At 37.3% G+C, this 19,108-nt stretch overlaps 1 protein-coding gene across 1 annotated transcript in view; it reads right to left on the bottom strand.

Annotated features, from left to right (window-relative positions):
- Positions 1-1,607: 1,607 nt before the first annotated feature.
- RTTN (rotatin) overlaps positions 1,608-19,108 on the bottom strand; it is an 80,516-nt gene continuing 63,015 nt past the window's right edge. The window contains exons 42-49 of the mRNA XM_027746061.2: positions 17,170-17,264; positions 13,668-13,745; positions 12,046-12,172; positions 10,067-10,266; positions 7,992-8,259; positions 6,662-6,765; positions 6,229-6,298; positions 1,608-3,544 (exon numbers count right to left, since the gene is read on the bottom strand). Coding sequence (XP_027601862.2) covers positions 3,462-3,544; positions 6,229-6,298; positions 6,662-6,765; positions 7,992-8,259; positions 10,067-10,266; positions 12,046-12,172; positions 13,668-13,745; positions 17,170-17,264 — 1,025 coding nt within the window. The 3' untranslated portion in view covers positions 1,608-3,461. The remainder of the gene's footprint in view (positions 3,545-6,228; positions 6,299-6,661; positions 6,766-7,991; positions 8,260-10,066; positions 10,267-12,045; positions 12,173-13,667; positions 13,746-17,169; positions 17,265-19,108) is intronic.

Below are 19,108 nucleotides of genomic sequence, written 5' to 3'. Positions count from 1 at the left end.
CTATCTGGGGCTGTGTAGTTGCTGAGTGAGGAGAATCCATACGTCCAAATTGCTGGAAGAGCAAATAGTTCCTTTCTCATAAATGAAATTATTTTTTCTGAGGATTTTCAAGTAGGCTTGAAAATCTATTACTCAAAGGTTTGAAAACTTCATCAGTAAGTCATGACCTAATGTCTCTATTTGCATGAACACACACAATCAAAACTAAATGATTTAAGTTTAATCTACAATTTTTTACCACTCAAGCGAAAATTATTTCTTTGAAAGATTTGAACATGCACTAGATGACACATCCCTCTTAAAAAAAATCTGAAAGCCTCATTTTTAGTGGATTTTATGCACTAACTTCTTTTGAATTTAATAACTTCTTTCTTGATTACAAGCTTATCATAAAAGATAAAGCAACCAAGTAAGAGCGTGATATATCTGCACTTAGTGCAAATGGCAATTGTGCTCTCCTGGATAAGGATTTTCAAGAGACTCCTAGCTTGCACAGCCATGCCTTTTATTAGGGAAACTAGATGAAAGTTGAATATTACCTCTTAAAATTCTGTAGTCTATTCAGGGAATCCATCTTCATTTTAATTGCACTTTCTTCTGCAGGGTTAGAAATTATTTTACAGCTTTTAGAATTTGAAGGTATTTTAGAGTTTAATTTTCTTTGAAAACACAAACATGATAAATATTGCATCCTTCAAGACAGCCGGATCTTCAAAATTCTATTTAACTGTGAATGTGGTCTAAATATTTTAATTTTCTTTCATGAAAGCTATTAAGACTAAAGGTTGTTGTGAGGCTATTTATGTTAGTCTAACTGCCGGTGAACAGAAATTATATATATATATATAAATGTTAACATTTTATAATTCACTTTGTTAACATGCAGGAAGACAGGATGCAGCCACTGTATGTCCCTAATTTTCAAGGGAAAAGGTGATGAAGGCAGAGCTGTCATTTAAATAAACACATAAAGCCCTTTCCTTAATATTGAAAGAGAAAAGTTTAAAGCATTCACAATGTGACTATAGAGATTTTAGCTTTTAGAGGTTAAAAATTATTTTGATTTTCCAGAATAGCTAACAGAAGTATTTACTTCTGCCATTGCTACAGTTGCTTTCCATAACTGTAAAATGTTGCAAAATAATGAGAAAATAGCAGATAGAGCTATGCTCATTTTGAGATAAACACAGCACTTGCACTAAGGTTTATTGCAACAACAAATGTATTAGTAATTTATCCAGATTTTTCAACATGAATAGTTTCTTCAAGAACTTGTACAGTTTAGTAAAATAGAAATGTGTAATAGAAAACAAGCATCCAGATCTTCTGTGGTCTTATTATATTGTACTTGCATTTAATGAAGTCATGTAACTCTGCAGCCCTACGTCACCCCATGAAATCCACGCGTATTTCTACGCTTTGAATGAGCTCTCGCCATCCTCGTGGGAGTGGTTACCTCCATTAGAAATCATTTGGCATTGAGTGCTCTCACTTTTTGTGTCTCTGAAACTGAAAAAATATGGTAAACTATCTGCATTTTGACTTAGAAACTGTGAGAAAGATCGTTGGAATCAAGTGTGGAGGAGCAGGAATCAGAGCGGGAACAGTTCCAGGCATGGAAAAAGGACTTTATTATATGGATTTTACAGTTCTTATGTAGTTTCAAATATGTGTATTGTACGTCACCCCTACAGTTGTACTGCCCAGGCATGCCAGGAGTTGTCTGTTCCCTGCTTTCCCCGCTTCTCCCTCTGATTGGCTGAAAAAGCTGCAGTGTGGAGAGAGCTACCATTACATCTCTCCTCTCCCAGTTCCTCCCCAGTTCCTCCCTCTTCTCCTGACTCCCTACTCCTATTCGTTCCCCTGGTTGTCTGTCTCGTTCTCTACCCCATTTTCTCGCCTTTTCCACACCAGAGCTTATATAAACCCCCGCACACGTTCAGTAAACAGCCATCGCACCTCCAACCTTCGAGTGGGACCGGTTGTGCAGTGTCGCGGTCCCACACCCCTCCCCCTCGCACCGTGGCAATCAAGTATGCTGAAATATAAGTCTTTGAAGAGATTCGGCAGCCACCAGTATGAGGGGAAGAGACCTCCCCATTCGAGCACAGACAGCAAATGCTGACTTGCAGAGCTGCCTGCTTTTTTTAAGAGTTGTCCTGCCCTGAAGCTGACTGTTCTGCAATACTATGGGATGAGCATTTAACAACCACTTTACAAAATACAGTCATCACACAACACAGCAAGTGGAAAAGAATCGGGTTCTGGTGGTCCATCCCTGCTTTTTGCTTGGAGGGGTGGGAGATCAGCCGATAATTACATTTCTAGTAATGACTTGATCCAGCCATAAGCATCACACAGTCAGCTGAATAATTTACAAGCATTGCAAAACAAACAAACAAACAAAAATCCCCTGTCAGTGGAAAATCACCCAGTTAGGAAGAAAAGACTAACTACAGATAGACATGGCCCTGCTATAACTTTCAGAGGTGTTACTCAGGTTTTGCTTTGAATTAACTCACTTATCTCTGACCCTGACTTAAATAAAATATTTATGTGTTGAAAGAAATTAAAACACCCTGCTAGATACTCCAGAAGCATGGTCAGAAAACCTGTGGTGCTCAGAGATTTTTTCCCTCAAACTCTTTCAGTATAGAATACTGAAAAACTTAGGACCATAGTTACATAGTAGCACTTAAAGACAACACAGGCCTGGATAATAGGGGGGGTTTTGCCTCAAGTGAAAGATTTGAAGTGCTTATAAACTAGAAACCAATAGATTTTTTTTCTCAAATATTTTCTACAGCATTGTAATGTAACTAAAATGGATGCACACACCTCATGTCCTAAGTAAACTGCTATATTAACATAATCGTCACCTGTAATATCACTAAGAGCTCTTTTTCAATTGTTAGCATCTTGAATTGAAATCTCCTTCAAAACTAAAACACATACCTTGCTGTTTTGAACCTAATATAACACAACACAACGGCCAACATTTTCAGTTCTTGAATCTGAGCATACACTGTGCACACCTGCATAATTATAATGTTAAAAATTACAATTCACCAACAGCAAATGTTGATCTCAAAACCCCCTTTATTAAGAACAATCCAAACCAGAAACTCTAATACTATACAGTAACAATTTCAATGCATAATTTAAGAAAATTATTGATTTTTCACATCCTTTCCCCTATACGTTCCTTCTTTTGTGTACATACTTTACATAGTAGCATAATTATAATTTCCCATTGGGATTACAGAATAAATAGTTTGAACCACGTATAGTGCAATTTCTTTGGTTCAAAGCAATGAACTCCTTCCTCAAAGGCTTCATAAATTTCTTCCATAGCACATATGCTGCTGCCACAGAACTGTGAATCAGAAGCGCTTTCCTTGAATTTCAGGCTCCCATTGAACAAGCTGTTCAAGTACAACATGAGAAGTCAACTGATGTCACTAACAATCAAGAAGCTGCACTATATTCTCTAAGCATTTTACATAGTAGGCATGTAGTTCATTTTCTTCTGGCTGTGGAGAAGCTAAAAGGAAGAAAAAACAAGATTTGAATTTCTAGTTGATACTTAATACAAAATTACTTTTCCAAAGATTGTACCAAATCCCTTGCTAGAATTAACTTTATGACCTTAACTTCTGCATTATGAGTAGCAAATCAAACACTAGTACTTTATGTTGCAAGGTCATAGAATCATAGAATCATAGAATCGATTGGGTTGGAAAAGACCTCCGAGATCATCGAGTCCAACCCTTGGTCCAAATCCAGTCCATTTACTACATCATGGCACTCAGTGCCACGTCCAATCTGCGTTTAAAAATCTCCAGGGATGGTGAATCCACCACCTCCCTGGGCAGCCCATTCCAATGCCTGATTACTCTCTCTGTAAAGAATTTTCTCCTGATATCCAACTTAAATTTCCCTTGGCGGAGCTTAAGCCCGTGCCCCCTTGTCCTATTGCTGAGTGCCTGAGAGAAGAGACCAACCCCCACCTGGCTAGAACTTCCCTTCAGGTAGTTATAGACGGCGATGAGGTCACCTCTGAGCCTCCTCTTCTCCAGGCTAAACAACCCCAGCTCCCTCAGCCTCTCCCCATCGGACTTATGCTCCAGTCCCTTCACCAGCCTTGTTGCTCTTCTCTGGACCCGCTCCAGCACCTCAATATCCTTTCTGAACTGAGGGGCCCAGAACTGAACACAATACTCAAGGTGTGGCCTCACCAACGCAGAGTACAGGGGAAGGATCACTTCCCTGCTTCTGCTGGCCACGCTATTTTTGATACAGGACAAGATCCCATTGGCCTTCTTGGCCACCTGGGCACACTGTTGGCTCATGTTGAGCTTCCTGTCAATTAGTACCTCCAGGTCCCTTTCTGCCTGGCTGCTTTCCAGGCACTCTGTGCCCAGCCTGTAGCGCTGCAGGGGGTTGTTGTGGCCAAAGTGCAGGACCCGGCACTTGGCTTTATTGAACTTCATCCCATTGGAATCAGCCCATCTCTCAGGTCTATCCAGATCCCTCTGCAGAGCCCTCCTGCCTTCCAGCAGGTCGACACTCCCTCCCAGTTTGGTGTCATCAGCAAATTTGCTGATGATGGACTCACTCCCCTCATCTAAATCATCAATAAAGATATTAAACAGGACTGGACCCAACACAGACCCCTGGGGAACACCACTGGTGACCGGCTGCCAGCTGGATGCAGCTCCATTCACCAGCCCTCTCTGGGCCCGACCCTCCAGCCAGCTCCTAATCCAGGAGAGGGTACACTTGTCCAAGCCATGGGCTACCAGCTTTTCCAGGAGTATATTATGGGAGACAGTGTCAAAGGCCTTGCTGAAGTCTAGATAGACCACATCCACAGCCTTCCCCTCATCCACCAGGTGGGTCACCTGATCGTAAAAAGAGATCAGGTTGGTCAGACAGGACCTGCCCCTCCTAAACCCGTGCTGGCTGGGTCTAATCCCTTGTCCATCTTGAAGGTGCTGTGTGATTGCACTCAGGATGATCTGCTCCATAACCCTGCCAGGCACCGAGGTCAGGCTGACAGGCCTGTAGTTGCCCGGGTCCTGCTTGCAGCCTTTTTTGTGGATTGGGGTGACATTCGCCAACCTCCAATCATCTGGGACCTTCCCAGAGAGCCAGGACTGTTGGAAGATGATGGAGAGCGGTTTGGCAAGCTCTTCTGCCAGCTCCCTCATCACCCTGGGATGGATCCCGTCTGGTCCCATAGACTTGTTAGGATCCAGCTGGCTCAGTAAGTTGCTAACTACATCCTCCTGGAATACAGGAGGGCTATTCAGCTCTCTGTCTCTGTTTTGGTTTTCTCTTCAGATAGGACAAAACAGGAAATGTAAAATAACAACAGCCGTATTGAAAAATTCCACCATTGCACTCAGAAGAACAATTTACCATTTTAGCTCAATTACCACTATTAAGTGATCAAACTTTTTATAGCATAGGCTAGTTGAGAACCTTAAGGCAGGAAAATATTGATGACATATTACATGACTGTAAGCTATAACACTTACAGCATGAAATCTTTTATACACCATATTTTGATACGTAAATGTTTATTGAATTAAAAATCAATAGTTCAGTCGTGGACTTTATGTTCTAAAGCAGTATGCAAGTAAACGGGGATTAATGTTATGAGGTGCTAGTCCCTAAAAGCTGCATATTTCCACCTTGTTGATTCAACAAGCTGAACCTATAGTATCGAAGCTATTCAAACAATAGTTATGCTCATTCACTTAAGCAAAAAATCTCAAGCTTTCAGAATGTCAGGTAACTCATTGTACTTGTTTTAAGATTGGAACCCTTCTCTCTGTGGCTGAACACTGTGAGGCTGAGCACTGTTAAGCTAAAAGTCAATGCTAAAAGAAAAATTTTTCTTATCACTAAATTTAGGAATTAACACAGAACTGTACTGTGAAAATAAAGAATTTTGTTGCAAGCATGATCAGATCTACACTTAGAAACTAACCTTAGCAATTACCCAGGGTCTTATTTATAATTTGTTAACCAAGAGGCATTTTTCTCTATCTGTACTTATAGGATGCCTAACCATAAACCATATTGCTCCTTGTGATTTTAGAGATAAAGGTATAATTTAAAAAACTTGTAGCACAACAAAAACTTATTGCGATGATATAAATTTAAATGTTTTCATGATGGAAAAATAAAGAATTGGTCTTAGATGGAAGTAAGACTTACTTTTCTTCACTAAAGAATAGGCCTCATCTATTCTTCTCCTTATTGATGGATTCTTCAAAGTCACTTTGGCCTGTAGCACACACAGACACACAAAATAGAATGAGCTGACTTTCTTCCCCACATGATCACACTTCAACAGCAAAGTTTAGAGAATGATAATAATTCAGCAGAGCATGAGATGCAGGAATTTTAGAATTAACATATCACTGTATTATCATACAGATTGCATTTATATAAGCTGTCACAAATTACAGAGGACAAGCCGCTTCTTTACCATGTTGTTTAATCTCCTAGACTCAGCAGCTACGCAACTAAAATAAAATCAAATGACTACTGTAAAACTCATTATTATTTACTTAGAGACTACTGTATTACAGTTTACAGCATAAAAGTATAACATTACAATTTTTTCAGGCATTTCTCAAATACTAACCTTCTGATAGTTGTGCAGCAAAGCCCAAAGCGAAGCTGCTCCTATTCTCTGAACAGAAGGACTGTCATTTTCCAAACAGGCAGACAGTACTCCAATCGCTTGCTCTAATGAGAGAAATAAAAAAAAATGAACCCAAAAGTATCTACAAAATATAACCAAAAGCACATTAATATATTTACATGCCTCAGTTTATTAATGCTTGGAGTACACTTAGTTTTATGACAAGTATTGGTATGGCAGAGGAATTACAGAAACTTTATTATTGATTAAATTTCAATATGCTCATGAAAATGGCAGACTACATTGAAAGAAATGTTGAAAACAATATAGCAAAACAAAGACAAGTAATGCTAAAAAATTAAGCCATCAGTAACAAAACACGCACATTATGTACAGCCATCAGCTATGCATAGGGACTGAGTAAGCCATGAAACTGTTTTATAACTCCCAGTAGCCACAATTAGAACCACATCAGGATGGATATTAAGATGTTTCTATTTTCCTTCATACTTATTATGGAGATGATTTGCAACCAATGAGAAATATTTGCCACTCCAGTGTAGGTGCCTTAATTTTCTATCATTGCTCTGAAGCCAGACTCTTCAAATTTGTTTGTTCACTTCACAACAAAGATTCACAGATTATGTAACTGAATAATAAATGCTTAATCAAGGCAACAAATCCACATCTCAGTTAAAAATAAAAAGCTATGGAAAACCTGCTGAGAAGTTATAACAAAGACAAGAGCATTCTCTCTGCAATTAAATGGGGGAAAGAAACATGCTTTTTACAAACAACCAAGAAAAAAGTTCTGTGTGTGTTGTTACATTAAATATATATGCCATGATCATAACTTTATCATTATCATAATCATTTTCCACACATGACAGGACATAAAATAGTTTGTCTCAACATCCATGACTTGTAGGAGCTAATATGGTTTTGTCCAACTGAAACATAGAACCTTCAGTTATTTCAAACTGACTGACACAAGGAATCCTTCAATCCTCCCTGAAAAACTTGCTGTTTGAGAAAACTGCAAAAATCCTTTAATTCATGTGTTACTATATCCAAATGATCTATCTCACAATGAATCTTGATTTTCTTTTTAAAACTATCTATTTGCTTTTCTTTTTATTATTTTAATTGCTTCTCTGCCAAAATATGTGCTCTGTAATCACTTCTACAAAAATAATTTTTATAAAAATACTTTTCTAAAAAGCAACAATTGAGTTCTTCGTTAGTAACCCAAACTGCAATGAAAATATGGTCTTCTGGAAGCCACAATATTCTCAGAATACAACAGCATGTATTCCCTTTAGATACTTACCATTACCTAATATCTTTGGTTTATTAGTTGGACTAAAACATATGTTATGTAGAATAAGAAGTGCTAGATGTTGGCTGCTCTTGTGTTTGTATTTACACATTTCCACGATCTGGTCTAAAAAACCATTTATCTTCATGACCATCTGCTGTCCATCTTCTCCAAAAGATATGTTCAGTAGCAGTTTTAGCCAAAGAGTAGATACATTACCAGGATTTTTATTACTTCCTTTTGGTAATGAAAGAGACAAAAAGTTCTGCAGGAAGTTACTCTGTCAAAAGAAAGAAAAAGGATGTTAGAATTTACAGTACTCCATGGCTTGTTTGCTGCTGTTTGACCTTCCAATCTATGTACTTCCCCAAAAACTGGTACTAACATTTCATTCACATATTTTAGGCAACCCATTATTAGTCAAGGACTTTTGAAAGAATTACATGTGAAAAAGAATCTACTTCCTGGTTAGAAAGTTAATATGGTGAGATAAATTTTCTTCTGTAATAATTTATGCAGGGTAGATAAATAAAAGTTGATCCAGTACGATATATTTCTTTAAAGGCTAATTCTCACCACTATATAGGCTTTCTGTTTTGCACTTAGCATTGCTGCCCAAAAATAAGCTAGAAACATTTTAAGTGAATCACTGCACTACTCAGATAATGTATTCTTGATTTCTTATTTATTATTGCATGTGTTATTAGGAAATGTTAATAACATCTCAAGTTGGAAGTGACTCATAAGGACCTACAGCACCACTCCTCCCTTCACCGACAGCCAGAGGAATATCCTTTTTTTTTTTTGCAAGATTTGAAGAAAAACTGTGTGTCATATCAATGAAGTTCTATCTCAGGGTTTGTCTCCACTTTAAGGAGATTCTGAGCAGGTGAAAATCTATCACCATGTTACAAGAGGGAGATGTTCTAACAAATTCCTGTGATGATAAAGTCCTTGATCTCACTGATGATAAATTCCCCATCTCATTGAACCTTGACAATATATACAAGCATCTGGTCAAAAGCAAACAACCCACCATACAAACTCGTTGTTTTCTTCACATGAATATAATATTGGTAATTTAGTTTTCACAGATGGAATTAGTTATTCAGCATTGCTTACACTTATGAAAGGAGAGCTCAGGAGAGAGAACAAAGACTAACACACTAAAGTGAAACTCTGAAGAGAGCAAAAGCAAGAACAATTCACAGAACATAACAGTTGCTACAGAAAAGATCTCAAATTCTTTATCTCTATCAAAAAGTTTGAATATGAGCCATTTTCCAACTTTATGATTAGGTTTTACATAATTAGCATCACAAAAAGATCATATTTCTCCCTGCATTTTCTAACAGGTCCATACACAGAACATTGTCAAAAGAGATTGAAAGAAATGGTTGTAATTATTAAATTACTATAAAATATGCTAAAGATAAATAACTTTTTTTAATTTCTTTTGTGTTAGTTCATCTTATGTCACTACATGGCTGACTTTCAACATGGTCTGACTTCTTTTCCCAAGGTGTTGAATTAATTCAAATTATCAAAGTTTAAGAGAAACAGATTTTTCAAATAACATTTGATAAAACAGAGAAAGGATCATTCTGTATACAAATTAAAAAATAATAAGACACTACATACACTTGTGTAACAAGAATAGATTTCTATCTAACATCCAACTACTGACATGTAGGACATCTTCCCTAAAACTTCTATAAAGATTATGTTTCACACAGTATACCTAACGATTAATACAACATTTAATTTCTTGTTTACTCACGTGCAGTTTGTTCTACCGCATGTTCACTTTCATGATCCAATAGTGATTGCTACTATATATATGGGTTTTAAAAATTTTACACCCCAGTGAAACTGAGAGGTTATAAAAGGTTGCATCTGTCCAGACTATGAATTTCAGGCTGCTTGTAGGGAACGGTAACACAACTAACTGAGAAGACAAAATGGTTTTGATTCCTGCAGAAGCATTTCTATATGATCACAGGACACTCCATATTGAAAGACAAGCATTTATTAAAAACGAAACTGCAACCATCACATTGCTAAAATCAAGAATATTATTTACTTACCTTCTGAATAATGCCTCTACAGTCATGAGACAGAGCAAGGTTAGAAATTAGACAAAAGACCACCTGCTGAACTGGGCTGTTATCATTTGACACTTGGGAAGCCAATCTCAAGATGTTATGCATTAATGAATTGCCAGCTGCACCTCGTGCAGACAGAAGTGATGATTGTCCACCACTGGTCCAACAAAGTGAAGTACAACCTTAAAGCAATGAAACATCATATTAGAAATGCAGATACATATTCAAAAGAAAAACCTATAGAAAGAGCATCCAGCAGCTTAAAGTTGAGATGGAATTTTTGAAAGGATTTGTTACGTATTTTTTCTTTGAACCACAATGAAGTAAATGGGACATACTTTAAATAGAAACCTGCCTGAATGTGGCGGTTTACTGGAATAGGCGTCTACTGCTCTATTGTTCCAAAATCTAAGAGGCGATTCTGCTGTTAAATAGAAGCCATTGCTCCGCCTCAGAGTGTCTCTTTAAAAACTGGAACATTGCATTTAAGGCATTATACAATTATTTGGCAACAGAATCTGAAGGGATCCTCTGAAAATGGTTTAGAAAACAGATGTCTCTGTATAATCTGAAAGGACTAATATAAGTTTTTTAGTATATTTTTTCTGAGAAATAAAAGCACTGTCTGCACCTGTCATTACACTGTACAACAGCAGCATGCACAAATCTGGGCTATAGAGCTACAAGCTCAAATTAACACAGCAGCAGGGAACAACTATGTTACCTGCCTGATGCTTATGCACAAATATAGATATAAACCTTTTTGTCTAGTGGCATTTGCTATCTGCAACAAAGGTTAACTTCTGCCATGGCAAAAGTAAACAAAAATGAGACAGTGTTTAACTGTTACAAATATCTACATGCATTTCTTTGACTACACTGAGGAGAAGGGGTTAACCAGTTCAGAGTAGGTAGATTTGGGATACCTCATAAACCAGCTATTCTGAACAGAAAGAAAAAACATGATTGATCAGAGAACACTTGCTCTTATCAGCAAGAAAAAAAAATGCAGTCTAGAGTCACTCAGTGTTAAGAAACAAGAAAGACCATCAGAACTTCAGCTTGATTTCTCCCACGTTGACACGACACTATATTTAAATTTTATACCCTGTGGTTGACTAATAGACATTTGAGCTTTCTTCAGTCCATATTAAAAAAAAATTCTTTGTGAAAAAAAAAGCCATTGCAAGATCATTTAGGTCTGGAGACATTAACTTAAAAAAAAAGAGTGAAAAAAGCTCAAGAGACTTTTCAGTTAATATATTTTAACCTTGCTAACTCTTTTATTGTATCTTGACAAGGAGAAATGAACAGACACTTACATGTCTCTTCAAGGCACTAGCAAAACATTTTCTGAGTAAATAACCAGGATATGGAATAAGAAAAATCCATACTAGAAAAAGGATCAGGTTTCTAGTAGTGGGGATAATTATCAATGGAAATAACAGATAAGTTTGCTCAAATGAACAAGAAAATCCTTATGAAAAATATACGAATGCAAGCTACTGAGTCGAAGGCATAAATAAATGGAAGAAATTTAATACAAAATATTAAATTTAATATTGACTATTTTAAAACTAGAATGTTCTCAATAAGGAGTGAAGTAATGTACTCATACGCTATTCTCTATCAAAGAATTCCTAGAGTAGTACTTCTATAACATAACTATTCAGCTTTGTAGGACATTCAGTGAAACCTTCAAACATAATGGTTTGAATTAAATGCTACTTAATCCTTTAGTACAGTTGTAGTCTTGCTAAATCCAACACTCTGAAACAGGATCTGAATAAAAGTCTTGAATGTATTAAAATCAAAACTCTTGATAGACTTCATTGAACCAACACTTTTATACTTTCCTCTTATGGTAGTAGTAAACTTTCTTTTACTTTTATTATGGTTTCCATCTTAATTATTCTGGAAAAAATATTTTTATGTTTTACATCACAAAGTGACTCTCATACCTGCAGGATAGTTTGCAGTGTAGACACAAAGCAGATGCAGACCTATTTGCATTGAGGAGTCATCAGTTAAAAACCATGGCCATAGTGAATGAAGAACAGGAACGAGATGAGTTTTGAGCGCTGCCACCTGCAAAAACATGAGAAAGAATTTAAACTACTATACTCTTAAATACTTTAAAAATGAAGTGTAGTGAGAAAAGCATATTGTAATCTTATGTTGTGTTATCTTTATGTTTTATCTTATGGTTTAAAAGATTGTACAGAGAACTGACACCTTCATTTCAACACCAATGAAATTAACTCTATGCAAGCGAAAACCTGCATGTTTTCAATTACTGAGAGACATGCAAACAAAAGTAAAGACTTATTCATTCCAACTGTGATTGTTCAAGAGCTCTCTATTCTATAGTTTTATTCAACTCCAACTAAAGTAATTATTGGAACTCAAAAAGCATGGAAATAGAAAAATGCAGTTGTGTACAGAGCAAATGATAGAAATCTTCAGTTATCAACAGAAACCTCCTTATCTTCTCCAAGCAATTGTCTCTGCAGGTCCTGATCAAAACAAGAAAAACATTCCATAATAATCTTAGCTGAGATTATGGCACAACCAAGTTACGGGGATCTTAGGGATAATTAAATTGCTTATTCAGAAACAGGTGTTCTCTATACAAAAGGAATGCTAATACATGCCCTAGAAAAGGGGTACTTCTGGAAAATCAGGAAATCTTGTGGTTCCACTAATGTATGTGCTAAAAGTAGAACAAGTTGTATAAATAGCACAAGTAACATGATGCCAAGACAAATTAAACTGTGAAAGAGAAAATGAAAATAAATATGTGAATGGTATTGGCAATAAGAAAGAGCAAGAACAGTGATCAGAAAGAATAGAGGACAAAATGAGAAAAGGTAATCTAGTATTTTCCCCATGGAAAAAACAGCTAGGCAGAACTGAAGTTGAAAAGAATTTGAGAAGAACAGAGAAAAAGATAAAGAATGTGAAATGAAAAGAAGAAATTCAAGATTCTGAGCAAGAAAATTATTTTTAAAAAATCAAGATGGAAACAAAACTGTGTTGTGGAAGATTAGTGCAATTTAACTCAGATAAAGAAAAGTAAATGGCAAATTATTATTTAGGGTTTGTTTTTTGTTTAGTTTTGTTTGTTTGAGTTGGGGTTTTTTTTGTTTTCTTTTGGGTTTTTTTGTCTTTCAGAAAGGAAAAGAAAATAAGGAGAGAGGAATAAGGAGAGGAAACCACTTTCCAAGATCTGAAGCTATTTCTATGTGCCTTTCCGGTGGCCCCACACTTTTCTCCACATTCCTTTCTCATATGATATGCTTTGAAAATTAGAATTATTTAATTAAGCAAAACAGAAGTGGATATAAAAGATAATAGCCATCTGAAACCACTGGGAGATGATGTTTCAATAAGACCATCGAGTTCCTAATGCATGTATGAAATATTCTTGGAAACTGGGAATAATAGTGAAATTTGAAGCATTTCCTGCTATTAATATTAAACTTAAATTTAGCCAGCTTGAAAATAGCTTCAAAGTAGAAAAAAAATTATCTTCATTAGCTAACTGAATGTGCTCACATTACTTCAGTATAAGAATACTTACTTTGCATTCTTCATTTTGAAAGAGACAATTCCTGAGGAGCTGCATAGAACACCTTAAATCCTTGAGAAGGTTCTCCTCCTATCCAGAGAAAAATAATTGAAGATTGTCAACATAGGACCAGAATGAGTTTTGTACAAGGAAGAAAGAGATTTCTAAGGAGAAGTGCAAATCTAAGGCATTAACATTTGGGTCACATCTCTTCCACAGTTTTCTTCTGATCTCAGGTAGGATTCATCTCATATTTACTAAAGACATTTATAACAAGTTACTTAGAGTCATCCTCATCTCTCTTATAACCCACAGAGACTATTTCTAGGGGCACCAATCTGACCAAATGCAGACATCAGCTCCATTTCTCTTACAATTAATGAAGAATGGGTGGGAACATTTCCAAGAATTGGTTCCATCCTAAAGACATCTAAAACAAGTCAAATGAATCACTCCTGAGAAGTACCTTTCTTTTTCCTCGGATAAAAACAAGGTTAAACTAACTCTGTCTTGCAGATCTCTACATTTGGTCAGACCAATCCATCCTTATATTCCCAGGGTCTTAGCCTCCCATCCTTAATAGCTTCCAACCTGATAAGAATATCACGAAGATAAATACAGACCATTGGACAGTGAGGTACTATACTGAGATTAAAGTATACAAGTAAACAAAAAATCCATCTTCATGATAGAGCTGTGATGCTGGAGGCTAATGATCACTGACCTAACTTCTATAAGGTTGACACAGTAAAACACTTATGAAAGATGATCAAATTCCAACAAGCCTCTTCACCACAGCATACTATTTCTGCCTTATAAAGGAACAAAAATGTAAAATAGGATTTATGCTTAATCTCAGACAAGGTGAAGCAATAATGTATGCTTATAAATCATAACATGCACAGTTGATGACATTTAGAAATGAAGTAACAGTCTATCCCCCAAAGGTTAATGAAAGTCAGGTATAGTAGATAAAGAAAAAACATACAAGTCATCATTACAAATACATTTTATAACTGGTTTGTCTCACTTTTAGCCAAATAAAATACTATCTCCAAGACATTATTTCAAGGAATTTTCTGTGTATTAATTTAGTTAATAAATATAATAACTCTAAAATGCCACAAGCTATAACTCCTATTTAATGTATAATGTTCTATGAGGCTGAAAAAGTTATGGATTGTGCTGATGGCACTGTTGTATTTACTTGTTTTAGGATATCTTGATTTTTACTAAGATCCTATTTTAAGGGCTTTTTTCGAAAGCTTGGCTATTTGTAAATACTTTCCATGCTCTTGGTTAGCATCACACTAATTATTGTGAAAGAAAAGGATTATCAGCTAAAACACATCAGTTGCCCTGAGAATGAAGCTAGGTCAAACACATTTTTCTCAACAGTTAAAAGAAAAAAAAGAGAAAGAAAAAAAAGAAAAGAAGCTCTCATCACTTCTTTTTGAGAGTTGTGCCTTGAAGTGGGCCAAGGGGCAGTTTTGTGAATGATCAGCTAAGTCTACTATGAAAGCAATGTCTCAGTTTCCTTCACATGAAACTCTTTGTCATTATGCACTACATATGATGCTTACATACGCTTACATGCGAAGTAGCAACCTACAGTCCCAGCTCAGCAGGGAAATCTGCCACAAAGTCTTGCAAATCTTTCAAAGAATTTTTAATTCTTTGAATTAAAAAGTCTTTCTGACCTTTCTCAGAGGCTTCTTTCCTCTAATTTCTTTCAAGTTTTAAATTCCTTCTGTGTTTAACAGAGGAGCAAATGTCCCCAGCTTCCCTCTTCTCACCCCAAAAAAATACAAAGAACTAGCTGACTTCAACTTTACAAGACATATCCAGGGCAGGACACCTTTCAGCCTCCAACCCTTGAAGAAGGGATAATAAATATGTTTAGCAGCTCTAAAGAAAAAATATTGTAGCCTTCAAATGTCAGGGTCAAACTTAAATTTTTTTAAGAGTTCATTGTTTTAAAACACAGTTCCACACTCTCACATATCAGGGCTAATGTCTGTGTCAAAACCTCAGAAAAATACTACTGAGCTCAAGATATGCAGAAATACTCTGCAGGAAGATGTTTTCTGCAATTTCTGCTTTATGTGGGAGTGGACAAGATATCAAACTTGACAGCAGAGGTTACTGCCTGTATTTTAATAATTCTCTTAGATGAAAGTGGCAGAAAATAACCAGATTGCAACACAAATCTTATGAAACTGTTGTATGATGGAAAGACATATCTAGATGTGGTAAGGAAGAGTTGGGTGATATGACAGTCTGGAATAATTGGAAGGAAGTTAAAAAAAAAAGGCTAAATAAAAAGATTGTGAATGGAGAAAAGAAACTAGGAGTGCAGGCGGCAGAAGGACCGCAAGTGTGACATTAAAAAAAAAAATGACAAGAAGTTAAAACCAGGGACAATTGAGTCTGATGAGAAGAAACTGAGATGCCTAGACCAAGTTTGAAGACGAACAGAATAAAAAGTACAATTGGAAGCCAGATAATAGAAGAAGGGGGAAAGTAAAAAAACCTATGATTTACATTCATAAGCAGACTGAAACTGGTTTTGGGATGGGAGGGAGATTGACTGACACGGGAATAGATAAAAACAAAATGGCTAGCACTGGTTGAAAGACAATGAGAAAGAACACTTGAGAAAAACAAAAATTATTATTGTGGAAACAAGATGGGAAAAATTAGTTGGATTGGATAGAACCATGAAGTCATGGCTGAAAGTCCAACTATGTTTGAAAACAGTACAGTACTCTGATATTGCTGTAAGGTTAAACATCATAAATTACAAGCACTGACAGATTACAAAAGGATGTTTGTGTATGTAAGCGAATGTCTGAAACTGAACTTTTACCCCTCAATCAGAAGCCTTCTAGTTGCTGACTTCATCCAAAATGAGCTAATTCTGATAACCTGGACTAAAAGTGGAAAGTCCTGAATCCTCCAATTAATGAAAAGACATGAGACTGAGACAAAACCAGTAACTCAGAGGCTGATTGTGTGTTGTACTTTGCACATAGATTAAGTTACGGTAAACAGGAGCTTGGAGTTCCAGAAAGAAAAGCTGGTGCAAAAAGAAGGATTCCTGAAAAGGAATTGTCTCTGAAACAAAGAAAACAAAAAAAAAAGAAGAACATGAAGATCCTGGCTAAAGGAAGAACCCTGCAAGGAGATCCTAAGGGCTAGAGAGATGCATGGAGAAAAACACCAGTACATGCCCAGGGGCTTTATCCAGCAAACACCCAAGACAGAACAGCTGCACAGTATGAACTGATGTGATTTTCTGCCTGACATTCCTGAAGTAGCAGTCATCTCCATGTTGGAAAAGGAAGTTGAGACCTAGTAAGACCTTACAGAAGCTCCAGTGTCCAGATCCACTACAAGTTGTCTCATCCGTGACAGATACAATCAGTATCTTCCTCAAGAAAGAAAAAACAAACCAAATGAAAGAGAGCTGGGAAGTGCCTTATCATATCAGTCTTCTGGCTTTTATAGCTACCTTTTTTCTCTGTGCTTTCCCAGGCTTTAGGGAATCCAAGTTCAGCTGTGCGTGAATGTGCTTCATGTTTTCTATACAGCCGTCTATCAGGTCAGCTGGAAGACAAAAACCAGTAACATTTATAATTACATTCACATTCAAAAACATTTTAAGAAACACAAAATATCTTTCTGGCAATGATCTTGTTGTTATCTTCTTGATATCAGGAAGTAACTAACAGTTTCTGAGATCAAGTGCATCCAGTTGAATGATCTCGAGAAGCCAGAATACATTTGAGTCCTCTTGCAACACAGTCCCATGAGAGGAATGCCAAAAGGAAGGACTGGTAAGATTGAGAGAGGAAGATGATTTGAGAAAAAGAGGATAACAAGTCATAACTCTTCAGGATATTTTCAATGATGCTGCTTAGAAGAGTGAAGCTTCAAGAGGTTAGGGCACCCATTTGTATTACCCAGCCCTTCCCTAATAACAGCAGATTTGCTGCACGTAAGGTGGGACAAAGGAAAGCAATTGTTCAGGTGACTCAAAGTGCAAAATGGAGAGTTATGTAATCGACAGGTGGACTGCACGGTGGCCGAGTTGGTTAGATGCTCACTCAGAGGGTAGGAGTCAATGGCTCAAAGTCCAGATGGAGACTGGTGACAAGTGGTGTCCCTCGGGGGTCCATGTTGGGGTCGGTACTGTTTAATGTATTCACCATAATATAGTGGGATTGAGTGCACTCTCAGAAAGTTTTCAGATGACATGTAGTTGAGTGGTGTGATTGACATGCCTGAGGAATGGGATGTCATCTAGAGGGACCTGGACAAGCTCAAGAAGTGGGTCCAGATAAACCTCATTATGTTCAACAAGGTGATGTGCAAGGTGCTGGACTTGGGTTGGGGCAATCCCAAGTATCAATACAGGTTGGGGAATAAAGGGATTGAGAGCAGCCTTGCTAAGAAGGAATTGGGGCTGTTGGTGGATGAAAAGCTGGACGTGACTTGGAAATGTGCACTTAAGAGTCTAGAAGGACAAATGCATCATGAGCTGCATCAAAAGCAACATGGCCAGCAGGCTGAGGGAGGGGATTCTGCCCCTCTACTCCTCTCTGGTGAGAGCCCACCTGGAGTTCTGCATCCAGCTGTGGGGGCCCCGGCACAGAAAGGTCCTGTTGGAGTGAGTCCAGAAGAGGATCACAATAATGATGGGAGGGATGTAATAGATCTATGAGGACAGGCTGAGAGAGTTGGCATTGTTCAGCCTGGAGAAGAGAAGGCTCCAAGGAGATCTGATTGCAGTCTTCCAGTACTTAAAAGGAGCGTATAAAAGATGGGGACAAACATTTTAGCAGGGCCTGTTGCAATAGGATAAGGGGTAATCATATTAAATTACGAGAGAGCAGAATTAGACTAGATATGAGGAAGAAATTTTTCACAATGATGATGGTGATGCAGCCTTATCCAGTTGGGTCTTGACAACGTCCAAAGACAGAGAATGCACACTATGTCTAGCCACTGCTTTACTGCCTTCAAAGGTTTACTTACAGGCAATCTGACCCTCAAGTTTCAATTTATGCCCATTCTCTCTCATCCTCCTTCACCATGCACTGCTGTGACAAACCTGGCTCTATCTTCTTCAAAATCTCATAGGTATGAGAAGACCGCTATTATGTCCTCCCAAAACCTTATTTTCTCCAAGTTGAACATAGTTCCTTCAGCCTTTCATCTAAGGACAAGTGGACACAATCACCTTGGTGGCGCTCGGCTGAACTCACTCCAGTTTGTTGACATTTCTTGTACTAGGCCAAAACTGGATGCACTGTTCTAGATTTAGTGTAACAAGAGGTAAGCAGAGGAAAGGTAATCCTTTCCCCTTGATCTGCTGGCTGTGTTCCTGTTAATACAGCCCAGGATGCTGTTAAGTCTTCTCACATTCAGCTTGCTGCTTACCGGGCCTG

This window comes from Pipra filicauda, unplaced genomic scaffold (assembly GCF_003945595.2).
Source record: "Pipra filicauda isolate LSUMZ 115617 unplaced genomic scaffold, ASM394559v2 scaffold61_size3293851_pilon, whole genome shotgun sequence".
Lineage (NCBI taxonomy): Eukaryota > Metazoa > Chordata > Aves > Passeriformes > Pipridae > Pipra > Pipra filicauda.
Note: the sequence above shows the minus strand (reverse complement) of the source record. Positions and strands in the feature narration are given on the sequence as shown.